This window comes from Camelus ferus, chromosome 4 (genome assembly GCF_009834535.1).
Source record: "Camelus ferus isolate YT-003-E chromosome 4, BCGSAC_Cfer_1.0, whole genome shotgun sequence".
Taxonomy (NCBI): Eukaryota; Metazoa; Chordata; class Mammalia; order Artiodactyla; family Camelidae; genus Camelus; species Camelus ferus.
This window is the reverse complement of record NC_045699.1, coordinates 40,772,145-40,789,658: the sequence shown is the minus strand read 5'-3', so window position 1 is coordinate 40,789,658 and position 17,514 is coordinate 40,772,145. Positions and strand designations below refer to the sequence as shown.

Sequence of the window (17,514 nt, the reverse complement as noted above, 5' to 3'; positions counted from 1 at the left end):
GTATAAAAATAAATAAGCTCAAAATAAAGACCTGGAAGGCTCTGCCATGGAGAAAATTGAACAGAATTTAGCAGACCAGCTTTATGATAACTCGTTGAACCGCCGAGAGGTCCCTTCAGTTCCTAGGTTCAGGATGATTGAGATTTCAGTCTAACTTCTTTAACTGGTGAAAGTAACCATTTTCTAATTTATAACTTTGTGATAAGGATGGACCTGAGATTAGTAAATGTCTCAAGAAGAAGATATGAAACCACAAAGTTGTGAAACTAGTGAAACTGGTGACTTAACACTATAGTTTATGCAATAGTAATTCACATTACCATTTGCAAAAGAGTAGTTGTCCAATGGAGATTATAAACATCAATTTAATGTGAGCAAATGAACAGATATTTTACACAGTACCTACTTCAAATGCTATTTAAAATCATTCTCTTTGTTTTCTTAAGCAATTGTTAATCCCCAATATCTTGAATACTAGCAGTAAGTCATTTGAAAATAATCTATAGCAATCTATTTCACTTAGCAAGCCTAAAGCTATAATTCAACAATTTTATTTACACTGCTATAACAAAAATTACTATGAACAGCTATCTCTTGGGTAAGTAATCAGCTAAAGCAAGCTAAGTCTAGTTTGACTCACTAAAGCTGATTCACAAAGTTAAGCCAATTGATTTAGATTAGGTCTAATCCATACTTCTCATCCATTCTGCATTAAAATATTCCCATAAAATGTCTTTTTTCCCCATTCCTACATATCCAAATTCCCACTTCTGTGCTGAAGGGCTTGCTTCACCTACACCTGCCTTTAATGAAATCTTTCTCACTTGCAGAACTGGAGATAATTTTAGTCTCTTCTTGATTCCCATAGGGTTACATCTGTTGTGACACTTGAGAAACAACTTGAAACTCCCGATTATAATTAGTTTTTGTTCTTCTTCCTTAGAGGACTCATTAGGCAGAAGCCATGTGTGAGTTATCTTCTCCTATAGAAACTATCAGAGACCTCCCACATAATAGCAGCTCCAAAATAAAGAATTCTGAATGACTGAAAAAGACAGGGAATGAAAACACCCTACCTGTTCCTGTTTGCACGTTCTGCAGTACGCCATGGCAGGAAACCAGACACACCAGGGGGCAAAGGTTCAGGAGCATAACATTCTTTACCAACGGACTGTTTTCTTCCATTACTCACAGGTTTCTTTGTAGCCAATCCTATGTTTGAGAACGCATGAAAAGAAGGAATCAAGATGCACCAAAGGTTCTACAGAGCAATTATCACATGTGTACACTTTGAAAGGAATCCAACAGGCACTGGACAATGATGTCAAAGCCATTAAAAACAGGATTGTTTTGTAACAACGTTTTACACAGGCCAGCAATTTTTAAAAGTATTAAGTTCTCTACAGTAACAAGTTATTTTAACTAAAACATAAGTATTGAGATGTGCAGGACATGCAAAAATAAATAAAAAATATCCCCCAAAGAATGACACATTTTGTATATCACGCAGAAACATTCAAGTTTATTGAATCTCAGAACACTTTTGGCATTTCTGAATCTCAAGGATAGAGAAACAAAGATACACCCATGACTCCTGACAAACAGAATGTTCTGAAATTAGACCAAAATTTCAGTTTAAGATTAAAACAATCAAAGTAATGAGATTTCAAGTTGCTGGCTGGTAGGTAAGCCAATGTTACCCTCCTGTAAGTGTTGACCTTCACTGCTGATTTGATTTCATATAGAAAACACACAGAAACCAAATGAAATCCATTGGATGAAAGAGGGAAATGTGGAGATTTAACCTACATTTCAGTACTGAAGAGTCAAGTATCTTTACATGAAGTATTTGTAGTAAAAACTAGACCTACATGTTAGTATTTTATTTAGGAACAAACTATGTATTCAAATTCACATTTAAATACTTAATTTTCTCTACTGTTACTGAAAACAAGCATCATAAGTTAAAATGGTTCTATTAATCCTTCAAATCTACTATACAAGACCTACTTTAGCAGCATTAGGATGGCATGTAAATGTGGTAACGTGTATGTGGTAATACAGAACAACCTTATTGATAATCACCACATGATTCTATGTGATTTCTCTGGACAAATTTACATGCCTCTTAAAATATATAGAAGCTCAGTTCATCTTGCTATTCTTTTTTTGTTTTTTAACTTAATTACCCTCAAAGAATGTTTTATGTATGTGGTTTGTATGTGTATAACTTTCCTTTCAGAAACTAATGCAAATATATTTTGTAATTAAAATTTTTAAAAATTACACTTATTTTGTTAGGAGATAAAAAAAATTCTAACAAAAGTTCCAGTCTCTTTTCTGCATACATAATTACAATATAAATGTGACACAATTCACAGAATTATTTAACCCCTATATTCACCTGGATCTAACTATATAGGCAGACATTGAATTGGCTTACCTCTATGTCTCCAAATAACTGAGGCAAATAAAAAAAGCCCAAGAAATAAAATTACTCTTAAAAAAGCTCAGTGAGCTTGTAAACTTCAGTCACATTTCCACTTTGCTTTATCATGCTAAATAAGAAAAAATTTTAAATTGTTTTATTCTTATTCCATGATACCCCTACAACATACCACCAGGTACTAAAATTAGAAAATTCCTGTTATATACACATGTTTTATTTATATATATTTATATAATGCCACTCTGCCATTCACTATTATTATGAAAAATAAATGCTATTTGCAACTAAAGATAATGTGTTCCAGAAAACAGACAGTTAAGGTCACTTAGAAACAATATAAAAGTACCAGTAGAACTGGATTATATCAAATTTATATATTCAAGAGGATGTGAAACTTAAGTCATTGGTGGTTAAAGAGTTTTAAAAGATTTTTATTACATTTGGTCACAAAATTATAGGCTTAATTTTAAAATCCTGGGTTAAGTATTGTTTGGAAAATTAAACATACATTAAACATTTAGAAAATGTTTTTCTAAAATGTTCCATCTAGGTCAATAAGCTTCTTTGCATAATCTTTTATAAGGATTCTATATATTTTAAGTCTTTTTAGTCATTGAGAGAAGCAAGGTATTACCTGATTCAATAACTCTAGGTAAGAATTTGCAAAGAAGAAGGAAACAACAGGAAAACTGAAACTGGGAAGAAATTTCATTTCATTAAAAAAAAAAAAAAAAAATCATCCCTCAAAAGCACCATTGCTAAAACTGTCACAGTGCAGCCCAAACTTAACTGCAAAGTATTAGAACTAATCATCAATCAGGAAATATTTTCAAAATAATGAACTTTCTATAAAATTCAAACAATGAAGTTGGTTAATACTAACATCTCTTTAATTTCATTCAGTGTTTTAATATTCTAAAAATTCTCATAATATGTACCAAAACAATTATAATTCTCCTAACATGCAGACATATAACATCGGTTGTTACCAGTATCACATGAGAAGAGATATTAATTTCAGCACATCAGAATGCAAAAGGACTATAAATTCTAGTAGCATTAAAAAAAAAAAAAGTAAAGAAAAGGGTTACCGATTCTAATAGTAGCTTTTCCTTTTCGACCACTTCCCAAAATTATAGTTCTCTTCTTCTGTCTGGCAGCTTTGGATGGTTCCTTCACTGATGGAGAAGTTATCCACTGGTACTGAGAGAGAGATAATAAATAAGCCATTTCAGTTACAGGTAATTTATGAGGTTTTGTTCTCAACTGGAAATTATTAAGATATGCTAAGTTAGTAAAATGCTTTCAATCTGCATTTCTGGTAACCTAAATTAAAGAATCATACAGTATTTTCAAAAACAGAAAAGCCATTTGATTTGACTAACAACTTAAGATGACAGAAAAGTACCTTGATAATTTTATTTTATTAGAAAAAGGAAGAAAAACAAGCAATTAAAGAGAAATGGTTCCTAGAGAACTAAAACATGATATACCTCTGACTTGGCACTCCTTCCATTCTGGAGAACTTTTTTGATAACTGCTTTCATCACAGAATGATCTAAAGTGAAATAAATTGAAATTAGAGTAACTGTTTCCCCAGTAAGTGGCTATTCCCATTTAAAAACAAAAACCAACACATTATTGCTTTTCCCACAAAATTAAACATGAAATTTACATTATGTAATTATACATCTACTTTTCCCTTTGTGTATTTTAATCTCTTCCTCAAAAATCTAAGATGCCACCTTGCAGACTGCCTTCAATGGCTGCTACTTTGGCAGCAGCAAAGGTCAAATTTACACAAACACTTTGTATCTAAAGTGGCTTTGGATACTTTGGATAGAAAGCAGAGAATCTGAGCACTGTCTAGACACTTAGATTAAGATAGCAAACCAAAGTCCTGATGTTCCCTCAAAGCTGCTCCTCCTCTCAGCCCTCTTCTAAGTGGTACCACCCAGTTGTGCACATAATCATCTGGGACTTGTCTCTTTATTACTATCTCCTTCATACCCCACATCTAATAGATCTGCAAGTCTTGTTAGCTACACTCTCAAAACACAACCTGAAGTCAACCACTTTTCACTTGCTCCAAACTTCTAGTCTAAGTTAAGCCATAAACATCTCTCATTCAGACCGTGGTGACAGTGCCCTACTTCGTCTCCCCATTTCTCTTCTTTATCCCCTCAAGTCTACTCTTTATATCAGGGTCATCTTACCAAGACACTATTTGGATCATGCCTTTTTTTCCAGCTCAAAACCCTCTATGCATTTAGAATAATCCCTATCTTTACTCAAGCCTTCAAGACTTTACAAGATCAGGCCCCTGGTTAGCTCCTTGACCTCACAGCAGACCCTAGTCTTCCTCACCATATTGGCCTCCTTGCTTTTCGTTAAATACTCCTTCCACCTACATGCCTGCATACTCATTGCTTCCTTATCCTGGAATGTGCTTCCCCCAGACCTTCCATGGCTTGATCCTCTCTTCACTCAGGTCTCCACTCAAATGTCTCTTTTCCAGTGACGATGTCCCCTAACTAGCCTATCCAATGTAGACCTACCTGCCCCCCTCAGTCTCCTTACATTAAGGTATTTTGAACTTCCTACTATCTAAAACTACATTACTTATCTGTTTACTCATTTCTATCTGGACTCCTCTACTAGAATGTAAGCTCCATGAAGGCAAGACTTTGTCTATCTGGTTCACTGCTATATCCCTAGTGCCTAAACTCACCTTCTCACACACGAAGGTATTCAAAAAATTACTTGTTAAACTGACAAGTGAATAGAGTACTCTTTCCAAAAATTCAGAGATTCCACAAGAAGGAAATAATGCTCTTTGTAGAAGCAGGCTTATTATCTAGGTTTACCTCTATGCAGAGTAGCAGCCAAGAACAATTTACAAGCATAATTCATTTTAATTAGTAAATTATCTGCTAAAAACATAAAGGAAGTACAATATTAGAAAAGTACAGCTGACCCTTGAACAACATGGGTCTGAACCGCACAGGTCCACTCACACGCAGTAAATGTGTACTAGAAAACTACAGGAACCAAGGCTGGTTGAATCTACAGATGCAGAACTACTGACTGTAAAGTTATACCCAGATTTTCAACTGCACCCCGCGTTGTTCAAGGGTCATCTGTATAAGATTAAGAAAGTAAACTCACTAGGTTTTAAAAATTGTCAATACATGAACAAATTCTTTTTGTTTTGCTATTTGTTATCAATTAAAAAATTGTGACCACATACCAACAAGTGGATTTTTTCTTATATCCAGAATGACCAAAGTTCTGTTGGTTTCAAGGGCCTTGAGTAAAGCCTTAGCTCCTTCATTGGTGAGGCCACACTGCTGCAGGTCAAGTGCTTATGATGAAAGACAAAAAGGTCACTTGCTTACCCTATACAGATTTAACATAGAGACGACTCTCATTTACGTGTGTGTAGAAGAGTCCTACACAAGACCAATCATGGCTAGTTTTTACTTTTGGGTATTCCAAAAAAACAGAGTCATATAAGCACACACATAACACAAAATCCAATTAAAAAACTCTTCTTGAATGTGCAATGATTACCCTGGCTTGAGTACCAATAAATCACCAACATATTTTACAATTACAGAACTGAAGAATAACTTTATATAACCATTGAGTGAAAAACATCACAAAATGAATTAGTTCATAATTAGCAAGGGCAGCAGCAGCAGTGCAAACTTCACAGGCAAAAACTGGTGGGGCTCAGAAATTTCACTGCATTCAAAAAAAACAACAAATGAGAATAAGTTCTAGTAGTTACGAGGTTGAACAACCTACTCATTTAAACCAAAAGGATCATCATGAAAGCACAGGTATAAAAAATATTACATGAAAGGAAACTATCATGAGTCCTTCTTTTTAAAGTGTCATGTATATTATTACATTAAAAAACTAGAGTCTTGCAAAACCCATGACACACAGAAATAGTAAATCAAACATATGGATCTGACCAAAAATGATGCAACTCTTACAAACTTTTACCGCAGAAGAATGGACACAGAATATAATTAACCAACTAGCCAAATTAATACAAATAGCCAGTAAATCTCACTAGCAAATCAAATGAATACAAAATAAAACAAAATGTGGTTATTCTCCTATCAGATTAGGCCAAGATCCTGTAACAAAAGCCCTTAATATGTGCACACTCTTTTGATCCAACAATTCTTTATGATAATTTAACCTGAAGCATTCTTTAGAGTGTAAGCAAGGATGTTTATCAGAGTACTATTTGTAAATGAAAAACTGGACAGGGCTTAAATGGAAGAATGGATAACCAAGTGTATTATGGCAGATTTATATAATGTAACACTGAACAACCACTAAAAATGATGTAGCAGATGTAAATTTATTGATTTGTTAAGATGCTTATGGTATACTAACTAAAAAAGTTATAAAATTTGGAGAAATTCCACCTGCATAAAAAGGGGGAAGAACAAGTTTTGTAGTTTTACAGTTTTTGCAAGTACCACAAACCAGTATTTGTGAGGATGTAGGCCTCACATACACTGTTGGAATGGACTATAAATTGGCACAACATTTATGGATGGCAATTTGGCAACATGTATCAAAAGTCGTAAAAATATTCCACATTTAGTCATTCCACTTTTAGCATCATATTCTACAGAAGTAATCCCAAAAGACACAGAAATATATATACAACGTGTTCACACTGTTTCTGACAGGGAAAAGCAAACTCTAAATCTGATTGCAAAGAACTGGTTAAACAACAGAACATCAATATAATGGAGTACTACATGATACATCATTAAGTAAAAAAAGCAGAGGTATGAAACAGTAAGTGCACTACAATTCTATTTTTGTAATCCCTAAGTGTATAAATATGTTTATAAGAAAAAAAAAAAAAAGACTGACAGTATAGTATATACACCAAAGTGAACAGTGATTGTATCTGGGTACTAAGATTATAGGTAATTCTATTTTCTTGTTACCCTATATTTTCTATAAAGAATATATGCAACTTTTAGATAAAGTTTAAATGCAAAATAAAAGCAATTGGGAAAATGAGGCTTTTAAAAAAATCCTATGACAACAGTATCAAGCCAAAAGCTAACCATATTTAATATTAAAAATTCAGTATTTTCAATTTTAGAACTTACCTCTAAGCCATAAATCCTCACTAAGAGATTCTGCAAAAGCACCTGCACCGAGGTCACCAATGAGCGTGTTGCAGTTCAGAGTGATGCGCCTCAAGCCAGCCATGCAGTCAAGGTCAGGTCTCCTGTAACGAAGACTCTCAGCCCAGGTTTCTTCGTGCCTTCTGATGGTCTGATACTTCAGAGATTTAACAGGATGAAATTAAGATGCTTGAATAAGGAAAAAGGGTATGCCTGCTGAGTATGGCTTATTATGTTAGAGATTTACATATATATACCAAGTTTCTGCGCCAGGAGAGTCAACCTAAGAATTAAACAGTCAGTTCTGGTTTAGGAGTCCAGTGACCCAGATTCTCCTGTCAGTGATTAGACTCTAGCCACTGGCCTATTTTTGATTAGTTATGTAAACTCTGACAACTCAATTACAGTTTATGGATTTTATTTTCCTTATCTGCCAATGCAGGTAATTGGTTCTACATTTTATCATTGCTGAGTCTCTAAATTTTATCATTCTGTCCTCCAATGGTCTCCAAACACTTGATTGGGCATCCCACAAGTAAACTTTTTAATATTGATGTTATTTATTAACAAATTATATACAAGAAGTTCTATACACATAACTTACATACATTATAAATTACACAGATTTTTTTTTAAAATGATATGATGTAAGTTAGAGAGGTTCTAATATTTTCTTCTCCTAACTCCTAAGGCATTATTTTAAAAACTGTATTTACAAAATGGATCTCGCATGCTACTTAGGGTACGTACACCAACTTTGGAAGCCTAGACTATGCAAAGTCAGTTTGATGTGCCTTAGGAAACTGATGGTTTCACATTTAACCACAAGTCTTGTCTTAAGGACATACTCAGCTCTTTTTATTCATAAAATAAATTTTGGTAACAGGGAACACTGACTTCAAAGGAAGAAAATCTTAATACATTCTTAAATGAATAAAAGACTCAAAGTTTCTTTGACACTCTGAAAGGAAAATCATTAGTGTCATTCTTCTATTAACAATAACTTATAAAGGCAACAAGCAAAAGTAACAGCAAACTCGAGGTGCTTAAAATGTGCCAAGTACTACTTATCATTTAAACCTCATAATGAGGCATAGAGGTAAAGTAATTTCTCCATGGTCACCAGCTATAATCCAAGAGATGGAATTTGTACCTAGGCTATCTGGCTTCAGCACCCAAGCTCTTGACCATTTTCTATCCCTGGGGTCAATGGACTTGCCCTGTACAGGCTCAAAGAATTTTTAAATTTTTAGATTTAAATTGAAATTTTTTCAGCTACTCAACTGAACTTGAGTAACTACTCAAGTTGTAGTTGCAACTACTCAACTCCATTGGTGTAGGGTGAAAGTAGTCATAGTTACCATGCAAACAATGGGCATGTGTATGTTCCAAAAAACTTTCTTTACAAAAACAGGTGATGGGCTGAATTTGACCCACCAGCCATAGTTTACCTATCCCTGATTTGTAACATCAAATTATTAAAAAGGCTTCATGTCCAATTGTTAAGTACTTTCAGGTTTAAACACAGTGATTATAACCACTGTAAAGTTGTTAAGACATTATTTTTAAAACTATATTTACAAAATGCTAACGTAGTGATTTTTATTAGTTTATAAATTAGAGCACCTAATAAATACTTGATTAAGTCCTGAAGACTATAATGGCATACTTTCTTCACAGTACCACAATAAATGTTTCAATAATTAAAATACATCAAAGTATTACTTACTGTGTGTTATATATTAAATCTCTTATTCCTAAGATTGAGTGGACTACCTTTACTCAATGGTACAACCCCAAACTGATAACTGGTTATAGTCTTTCAACAAAACTAAAGCTGCATTCACATGTATCAAAAGACAAAAATTATTGCCATTTGTATCAACATATTAATGTGCTTCAATCACATATGTTTTCATGAAAGTTTAAACATAAAATCACCTTTAAGATCTTGGCCATGTGATCTGCTCCCTGCCATGTCAGATTACACCCAGTGAAGTTTACTGTCTTAAGAGTGATAGAGTTCTTTATACCTTGACAAATAACTAAAAGGGGGAAAAAAAAAAAAAACAAACCACACACACAATAAGATGAAGAGCCTATACATTGGTCAATCTTGACTTATTTGCTTTTCTTGAGTCAATTGGAGGTGTATAGCCACATTTTTAAAATCACTGTCTACAATCTTCCCAAACAGGTAGCTGATGAATTGGTGCATTCTAAAATATGTCAGTAACAAAGCATTATTCCAGTTTACAGCAACAGTTTAATTTTATTTACATACTAAAATTGAATACACTGATTACTTCAAATTTTATTCCCAATCACTCAATAAAGTACAACAAATCCTTTGAGACGTGGGGGAAAAAAAGAAAAACCTAAAAAGTATAAGACTCTTCTTATTTTCATTTCTAATGGTACATCCCAATCTTATCAATCAAAAATTTAAATGTCAACCATAAATCCAGAATTTTATTAGGTGCTATGCAATATGAGACAGAGGACCTCAAACTCTCTGTTCCCTGAAATGGAAATGCAGGCTTCCTTACCCTCCAGACTACTAGTGGGCACAGCGAACAAACACTAATGCTTCAGGACCCCAACCAATAGTCACCTTCTCTTGATTAGGTCCATGATATACCCCACCAACACCCCTGAGTTTGCTGGCCTGTTATATACTCTTATAGTACTATGTTTATATTTCCTATTTTGATACATACCACAGTTCATTATAATTATGACTGCAGATTGATGTTTTAACAATCTAAAGATAATGATGATTTTTTTGCTTTTTATATCTTGCTATTTTCCTTCCCATAATATCTCTTGAAGAGAAACCATAAAAATATGAGCAAACACAAAAAACAAAATATAAAATAGTGTGTATCTGTGTGGTTTGTAGCTTAACACAACCTTAAGTAAAATTAATTCAGAGAGTATCTAGCATGACAAACTTTCATGGTACAAATGAGACTGGACTAAGGTTTGAGCAGTACAGGAGACAATCCAAGTAGAGACAGCACCAAGAAAAGGTACAGACAGGAAGTAAGGGGTATAGGGAATCAAGAGACCAGTGTGATGGGAAGAGACTTAAGACTGAAACTTACTTTCTAAACCTCCATCTCCAATTGGACAATTTGCAAGAGACAGGTGCACCAAAGTAGCTGATTTATTCAATCCCTTAAGTGGGGAGAAAAAGTTTAAAAATTTATTGGTTTAGTTTCCCCCAAAAGCAACTATCAAATGTTCACAGGACACATTGAAGGCAGCTTACCTTTGTTAAAACAGTTAAATCTCTCTCTCTCAGAACCAGTCCATTTAGCTCCAGGTTCCTCAGTGCACTTGACGCACTTAAACAGCATTTAAGGGCTTTACACAACTGAAAGGTCACATCTTTATTTCTTATCGCAGGAACACGACTTCTGCAAACTTTATTTCTGTCACACCCTAAAGCAAAGTTAGTGTAAAATTAGTGATTTCAATCATACATTTTATCATCATTAAAAAGCATCTGCTCTGTGCTAAGGATCAGAAATGACCTGCTGCCCTTAAAGCCCTTTTCAAGGAGGGACATGTGTAAACTAAAAACTTCAACCACAGGAGATACAGAAACATAACCTATGTGTGCAGAGGTTCCTACGGAAGAACAAAGTTATGCCTAAGTGACGGCTTCAAGATAACCCTGAAGCTGAACCTAGAAAGACAAGACCACATAGAGTCAGAGCAGGAGGTGCATTAAGGGCAGAGGGAGTGCCTGTGCAAAGACACCCAAGCCTGACACCTGCTGGGCACTGTAAATACTGCAGGTGGGGATGACTAAAGGCCAGGGTGCAACTGGAAGACACAGAAATTAAAATACGGATGTTGGTGGAAGCAAGCCTAGGAGAGAGTATGGCTTTTATCCCATAGGTAATGAGCACTGGGACTACCACTGGCTCTGTAAGGGTGCCTCTACTGGTTAGGAAAAGATGCCCCGCTGCTAAAGGACCAATTAGATAAACAGAATGATTAGAAAAACGCACCTACTTCAGCTAGATTAGAAAAAGCACCCCTTCCTCAGGGCCAAATAGCCCCATGAAGCTTGGCAGAGCACATTTTAGATTTCATGCCTATCTGCAGAACACAAGCCGTGCAACAAATGAGCACTAATCCTGTGCAGGCAAGCCATTATAAGCATTATTTTAAACACATCTTTTCATTTTCAAAGATCACTCAAGCCAAGCAGGCAGATGAACTTAGAGGAACTGAGCCCAGGGCAGCAAAACCAGCTAGGAGCTTCTGCAATAGTCCGGGCAAAACGTGGTAAGGATGAAGAAGCAAATCTAGGAGACCAAAATCTACAAGTGAGACCCAATGGATGCAAGAGATAAAGAAGGTTCCATGAAGGAACTCTGAAGTGAATGAGCTCTGCAATAAATTTGTCTTACTTTCAGTATAAAGTATTAGGCAAAATTAAGTACAGTGGCCTTGACTCTAAGGTCCCTTCCAGCTGTAATTTCTTTTGATTTCTAAGTTATTGCTTTGATTAAGCCCCTTCAGTGGTACAGAACAGTTCCTACACCTGAATGAGATGCAGAGAATAATCTGACTTCTCTCCACCAGGGGATGAGTTGAACTGTCCTTGCAGAAGAGATAGCAAACGGTGTGAAACCCAGGTCCTAGAAAAGGACCAGGAACACGATAAGTATTCAGGTTTTTAAAAATCAGTCAACCATCACTTCCTCTACTAGATCTTCACACTCTTCCTCTGCTGGCTACTTTCTCTCAATTTATACACATACTTGAGTGTGACCACTTAAAAAACATCTCTCAGACCTATGATTTTTGGGATCCTCTTTGTAGGTAACTTAAGTTTCTTTCATGCCTTCAAACACTTGTCTTCCCAAACAGCTCAGCTCTGTACCTTGGGGCAGAGACTTGTCTACCAGGCCCTCTAAACACTGAAGATGAAGTAAGATCCTCTCCCTACCCCCACTCCCTTCTTACTGTTCACTGTATCTCACAGGAAGATGCTGCTGTAAACTGTCACCCACCCAACTTTGCTGCTCCCCCCTCTTCTATCTGGTTACCAGGCCCCATCCATTCTGTCTCTCCGATCTCTGAAACTCAGTCCTCCCTTTTCGTATCTTAACTTGGACCCTTAGGTAACAATTCATCCTCCACCCAACCAACTGCCTTCCTAACCGAGGTCAGGGTGAGCTTCTAAACCAGAAGTCCACCTCACCCTTCTTTAGTGTTTCCCACAGCCTTTAGGACAAACATTCAACCTTCTCACAGGACAAACAAGGCCCCTTTCTGTTTGGCCCCACTCAGATTCCAGTATCAACTCTCACTTCTTTCTCAAACCCTGAGTTCCAGTCCTATACCTTAGTTTTGCCATATTTTCTTATATTTCTCAAACTTTGACACAGACTGCTCCCTCCTGTGATGCAAGAAACTTCTACACATCCTTAGAAAGGAAGGCACCTCCTCCAAGAAGCCCACCCTGAACCTTCCCTCCAAGATTCCGTGCTCTGTAGCACCAGAGCCCACCTCTTCCAGAGTATGACTACTGTGCTTGTGTTTACTCGCTGCCCAGTGGAAGAGGAGACGCTCCAGGGCAGGAGCTTTGTCTCCAGCAGTGTTTGGTTCTGACTGAATTCATTCAAGTGCCAGGATACTTTACATACATAACCTGTTTCATTCTAAGAATCTATGGAAAGAGTGGTTTTTAATACCACTTTACAAGTGTGGAGATTGCAGTTCAAAAGTAACCTGCCCAGGCCACAAGTAGAGTGTAAGCCCTGGAATTCAAACCCTGGGCTGCCTGCACAGCTGTGTTCTTGTCACTCCATACACGACTATTTAAAAAAATTTTTTTTTCCTGAGACCTGTCTTAAAACAAAATGAAGCTAGGATATATCAATTTCTTCATCGCTTTGTTCTACGCCAGACGACGTCATTCAATAAACCAGGTAACATACATCGAACGATTAACGATGCTCTAAATTGTACTCAGTGCTCTACAAACATTAACAAAGTGAGTCCTTGCAACCACCATATAGAGTGGGTCCTGTTAAGCCCACGTTACATTCAGAACACTAAGACCTAGAGGCTTTAAGGGGCTTGGCAGGGGTCACCGAGCTGGCAGCAGCCCTTGGCCGCACGCCCCGTCTATTGTACACATATCCGACACTGGGTACCCGTGCCAGCGCGCAGGCTCCCCCTTGCACCGTCTAAAATCCTGCTTCTCGACGCTGACACGAGGGCCCCTGGAAGCGGGAACTACACACCTATTTCGCCGAGCCAAGGCTGGAAGAAGCTCTTGATAGAGATCAGGGGCAGATCTTTATTAATCTTGAGGGTGCTGAGGAGCGGTGCCCAGTCCACCACGCGGAGGCGGTCGGCGTTGAAGTCCAGCACGCCTTCCCGCAGGGAGGCGCGCACGGCGGGCAGCGGCACCGAGTCCTGTAGCGCGCACAGGTACTCATAGTGCGAGAAGAAGTCGGCCGCGCTGTCGCGGCGCAGCTTCACCGAGTCGATCATGGCCTGAAGGCGGCCTCGGGGCACGCCGGCAGCGGACACGGCGCCAGCACCCGCCTGAGGGCCCAGGTGGCCGCCGGGCCCCTTGGGCGCCCACGGCCCGGCGGCTGCGGCCCCGCAGCGTGTGCAGGAGAAGCGGCTCGACCAGAAGACGCTGGGCCCCGGGCCCCAGCTAGGCCGGCCCCTGGGTGCCGCGCTCCCGCATCGCCTCCCGCCCAACGGCGCCGGCCGTTGGAGCCCGCCTCACCGCCCTCAGCCGCGCGGGGCTGCGATTCAAGCTGGCGGGCGGGTCCCGGGGGGCGGTGCGTGAGGACGTCAGCGCGCCCGCCGTGCGTCAGCACGCAGGCCCCGCCTCCCTTGGGACAGGGCCTGAGGGGACTCGGCGGGAGCTTCCAGGCGAGGGCGATGCAAAAGGTAGGTTTGGGAAACTTGGCGTTTCCAAGAAGCATTTACTGATTGATCCAAATAAAAGTGAGATATGGATGTAGCAACGCATTTTAAAAGTAGTCCAAACTCCCGGTAAGTTTCTGTTTGCACCACCCAGGAGAGATAAGGGGTATCTCCATTAGCGATGCATGAACGGCTGAGTGAACGTTACCTGTGGTCCATTACATCGTTCACGTCTGTGTTACTTTCTGCAAAGAAGTCTTAGATCCTGTAGTTTCTACTTACCTCACACAGTTGTTGGCAAACGGTAAAGTGTTCCACGCATTGAGGACATTATCGTGGTTACTAATTATCACTTTATTTTAACTGATGATGATGATGGCTATCTCGGGTAACTAGTACTTTCTGCCTCCTAGGTATTATTTTAAGCTGTTTCGGTTTGAAATCATTCAGTTTTCCTAACAACTAGACATAGAATTTACTATTGAATATCCACTTTACAAGAGAGAAACTGAGGCACGAGAAGTAACTTAAGTGGAAGAACTCAGACAGTTCAATTAATCAAACAAGGAGGTAATTGGACTGATGTGGCTTTAATGATGTGGTGGCCTACATAAACCAAGATCTAAGCCTGTAAATGCCTCAGGGATATGAAACTGAACTGATAAGGACAACCAGTCACAAACTGCTAATTAGGCTTTATGCTATAGCAAATCAATCATTTCCTTGCTTTGCGTCCTTCCTTTTTTAAATAAAAATCTCACTGCAGCTCCTGTGGATGGATAGCTCTTGAACACTTCCAGTTTGGTTTTGCCCTAATTGAATCTATTCTTGCTAAAATAAACTATGAAAAATTTCAATATGCTTCAGTTTTTCTTTTAACATTGGTCTTAGAACTTGGATTTGCATCCAGTTTCTAGAACAGTGGTAGCCCTCTAGTCAGGCCTTAGACATTATGTTTACAGCATTCCTCTTCTACCCACTACTGACACACACACATACACACACACACTACATTACACTAAAATCCCCTAGATGTGGTCGGCGATGACTTTTACATGCAACATGCTCAAATTATAATATAGCAAACACTCCTCTATCCTCCAACCAGTTTGTGAAATGAAACATCACCTTTCCTGTTGAAGAGTCTTGTGTAACCACTTTCTGAATCACAACTACTCCTCAAATGACCCTGGGTAACCACTTTTCTGAACTTGATACTCACCATTGCAATGTATGTCTTTATATTTATGTTACATTTGTAAATATTCTTAACCAGCATATAACATTCTACTACGTTTTCTGCTGCTGCTTGCTTTATATTATCTTTGCTAGGATCATCCATGCTGACATGTAAAGATCTATCTAGTTCATGTTGCTCTATAGGATGCCCATGTAGGAAAATACAGTCATTTATTTGTGTATTTTCCTGTTGATGGAAATTTAAATTGTTTCCAATTTTCATTATGCTTTCTTTTTAATTAAAAAAAATTAATACAATTTTAAAAGGTTACTTTCCATTTACAGTTATTAAAAAATATTGGCTATATTCCTTGTGTTATACAATACATCCTTGAGCCTATCCTATACCCAGTAGTTTATATCTTCCACTCCCCCACCCCTGTATTGCCACCCCTCCGTTGCCACTGGTAACCACTCGTTTGTTCTCTGTATCTGTGAGTCTGCTTCTTCTTTTTTTATTGTATTCACTATTCTGTTGTATTTTTCTAGATTGCACATGATATCATACAGTATTTGTCTTTCTCTGTCTTGTTTCACTTAGCATAATGCCTTCCAAGTCCATCAGTGTTGCTGCAAATGGGAAATTTTCATTCTTTTTTTATGACTGAGTAGTATTCCATTGTATGTGTATACCACATCTTCTTAACCCATTCATTTGTTGTTGGACACTTAGGTTGCTTCCATAGCTTGGCAGTTGTAAACAATGCTGCTATGAACATTGGGTGTGTGTATCATTTTGGATTACTGGTTTTGGGGGGGATATATAACCAGGAGTGGAATTGCTGGGTCATATGGTAGTTCTGTTTTTAGTTTTTTAAGAAACCTCCATACTGTTTTCCACAGTGGCGGCATCAATTTACATCCCTGCCAACAGTGCACGAGGGTTTCCTTTTCTCCACATCCTCACCAACATTTATGATTTGTGATCTTCTTGATGACAGCCATTCTGACAGATGTGAGGTGACATCTTGCAGTTTTGATTTGCATGTCACTGATGATTAGCGATATTAAACATCTTCTCATGTACCTGTTAGCCATCTGCATTTTTCCTCTTTGGAAAAATAACTCTTCAGTTCTGCCCATTTTTTACATTTTTTTTTAATGTTGGGTTGTATGAGCTGGATTGTTTCCTTAATTTCTCTTTCTGATAGTTTGTTGCTAATGTAGAGAAATGCAACAGGTTTCTGAATATTCATTTTGTATTTTGCAATTTTACTAAATTGATTGGTGAGCTCTAGTAGCTTTCTGGTGGTGTCTTTCACGTTTCCTATGTATAGTATCATGTCATCTGCAAAACAGTGACAGTTTTACTTCTTCATTTCCAACTTGGCTTTCTTTTTCTTCTCTGATTGCTGTGGCTAGGACTTCCAAAACTATGTTGAATGAAATTGGCATGAGAGGGCATCCTTGTCAGTATGACTTCATTTCTGCTACATCCATTTCTTTAGTCTCTAACATCACTTAATGTAGTTGTCTTTTATCTTCTTAAAGCTCCCTATTCCGTGTTTTCCATCAAGCCACCTGATTTTTTGTACCTCTCTAATTCTTCCTCTCAGTCTCACTCCTGGGTGTCTCTTGCTTTTACCCGATTTAAATGTTGATGTTCTTTAGGTTCCTATCCTCAGCATCCACCCCTTCTGACATTTCACAGTATCTCTGGGTGATCTTATCTCCTGCTTAGGCTTAGCTTCCCCCTCCAGGCTGATGAGTTCTAACAAAGCTATCTCTCTCCATCATTGTCTC

The 17,514-nt window shown here is 37.9% G+C and overlaps 1 protein-coding gene and 1 long non-coding RNA gene across 5 annotated transcripts in view; one reads left to right on the top strand and one right to left on the bottom strand.

Moving 5' to 3' along the window:
• The window catches only part of CEP78 (centrosomal protein 78), a 30,506-nt gene extending 16,085 nt beyond the window's left edge, over positions 1 to 14,421 (bottom strand). For all 4 annotated transcript variants that reach the window (XM_032477884.1, XM_032477882.1, XM_032477883.1 and 1 more), the window contains exons 1-9: positions 13,893 to 14,421; positions 10,895 to 11,067; positions 10,728 to 10,800; positions 9,562 to 9,665; positions 7,603 to 7,777; positions 5,700 to 5,813; positions 3,943 to 4,007; positions 3,541 to 3,652; positions 1,077 to 1,212 (exon numbers count right to left, since the gene is read on the bottom strand). In XM_032477884.1, the coding sequence (XP_032333775.1) occupies positions 1,077 to 1,212; positions 3,541 to 3,652; positions 3,943 to 4,007; positions 5,700 to 5,813; positions 7,603 to 7,777; positions 9,562 to 9,665; positions 10,728 to 10,800; positions 10,895 to 11,067; positions 13,893 to 14,145 (1,205 nt within the window). In that variant the 5' untranslated portion in view covers positions 14,146 to 14,421. The remainder of the gene's footprint in view (positions 1 to 1,076; positions 1,213 to 3,540; positions 3,653 to 3,942; positions 4,008 to 5,699; positions 5,814 to 7,602; positions 7,778 to 9,561; positions 9,666 to 10,727; positions 10,801 to 10,894; positions 11,068 to 13,892) is intronic.
• Positions 14,422 to 14,424: 3 nt separating this feature from the next.
• The window catches only part of LOC106730161, a 38,405-nt gene continuing 35,315 nt past the window's right edge, over positions 14,425 to 17,514 (top strand). The window contains exon 1 of the long non-coding RNA XR_001366601.2: positions 14,425 to 14,556. This is a non-coding gene — a long non-coding RNA (uncharacterized LOC106730161). The remainder of the gene's footprint in view (positions 14,557 to 17,514) is intronic.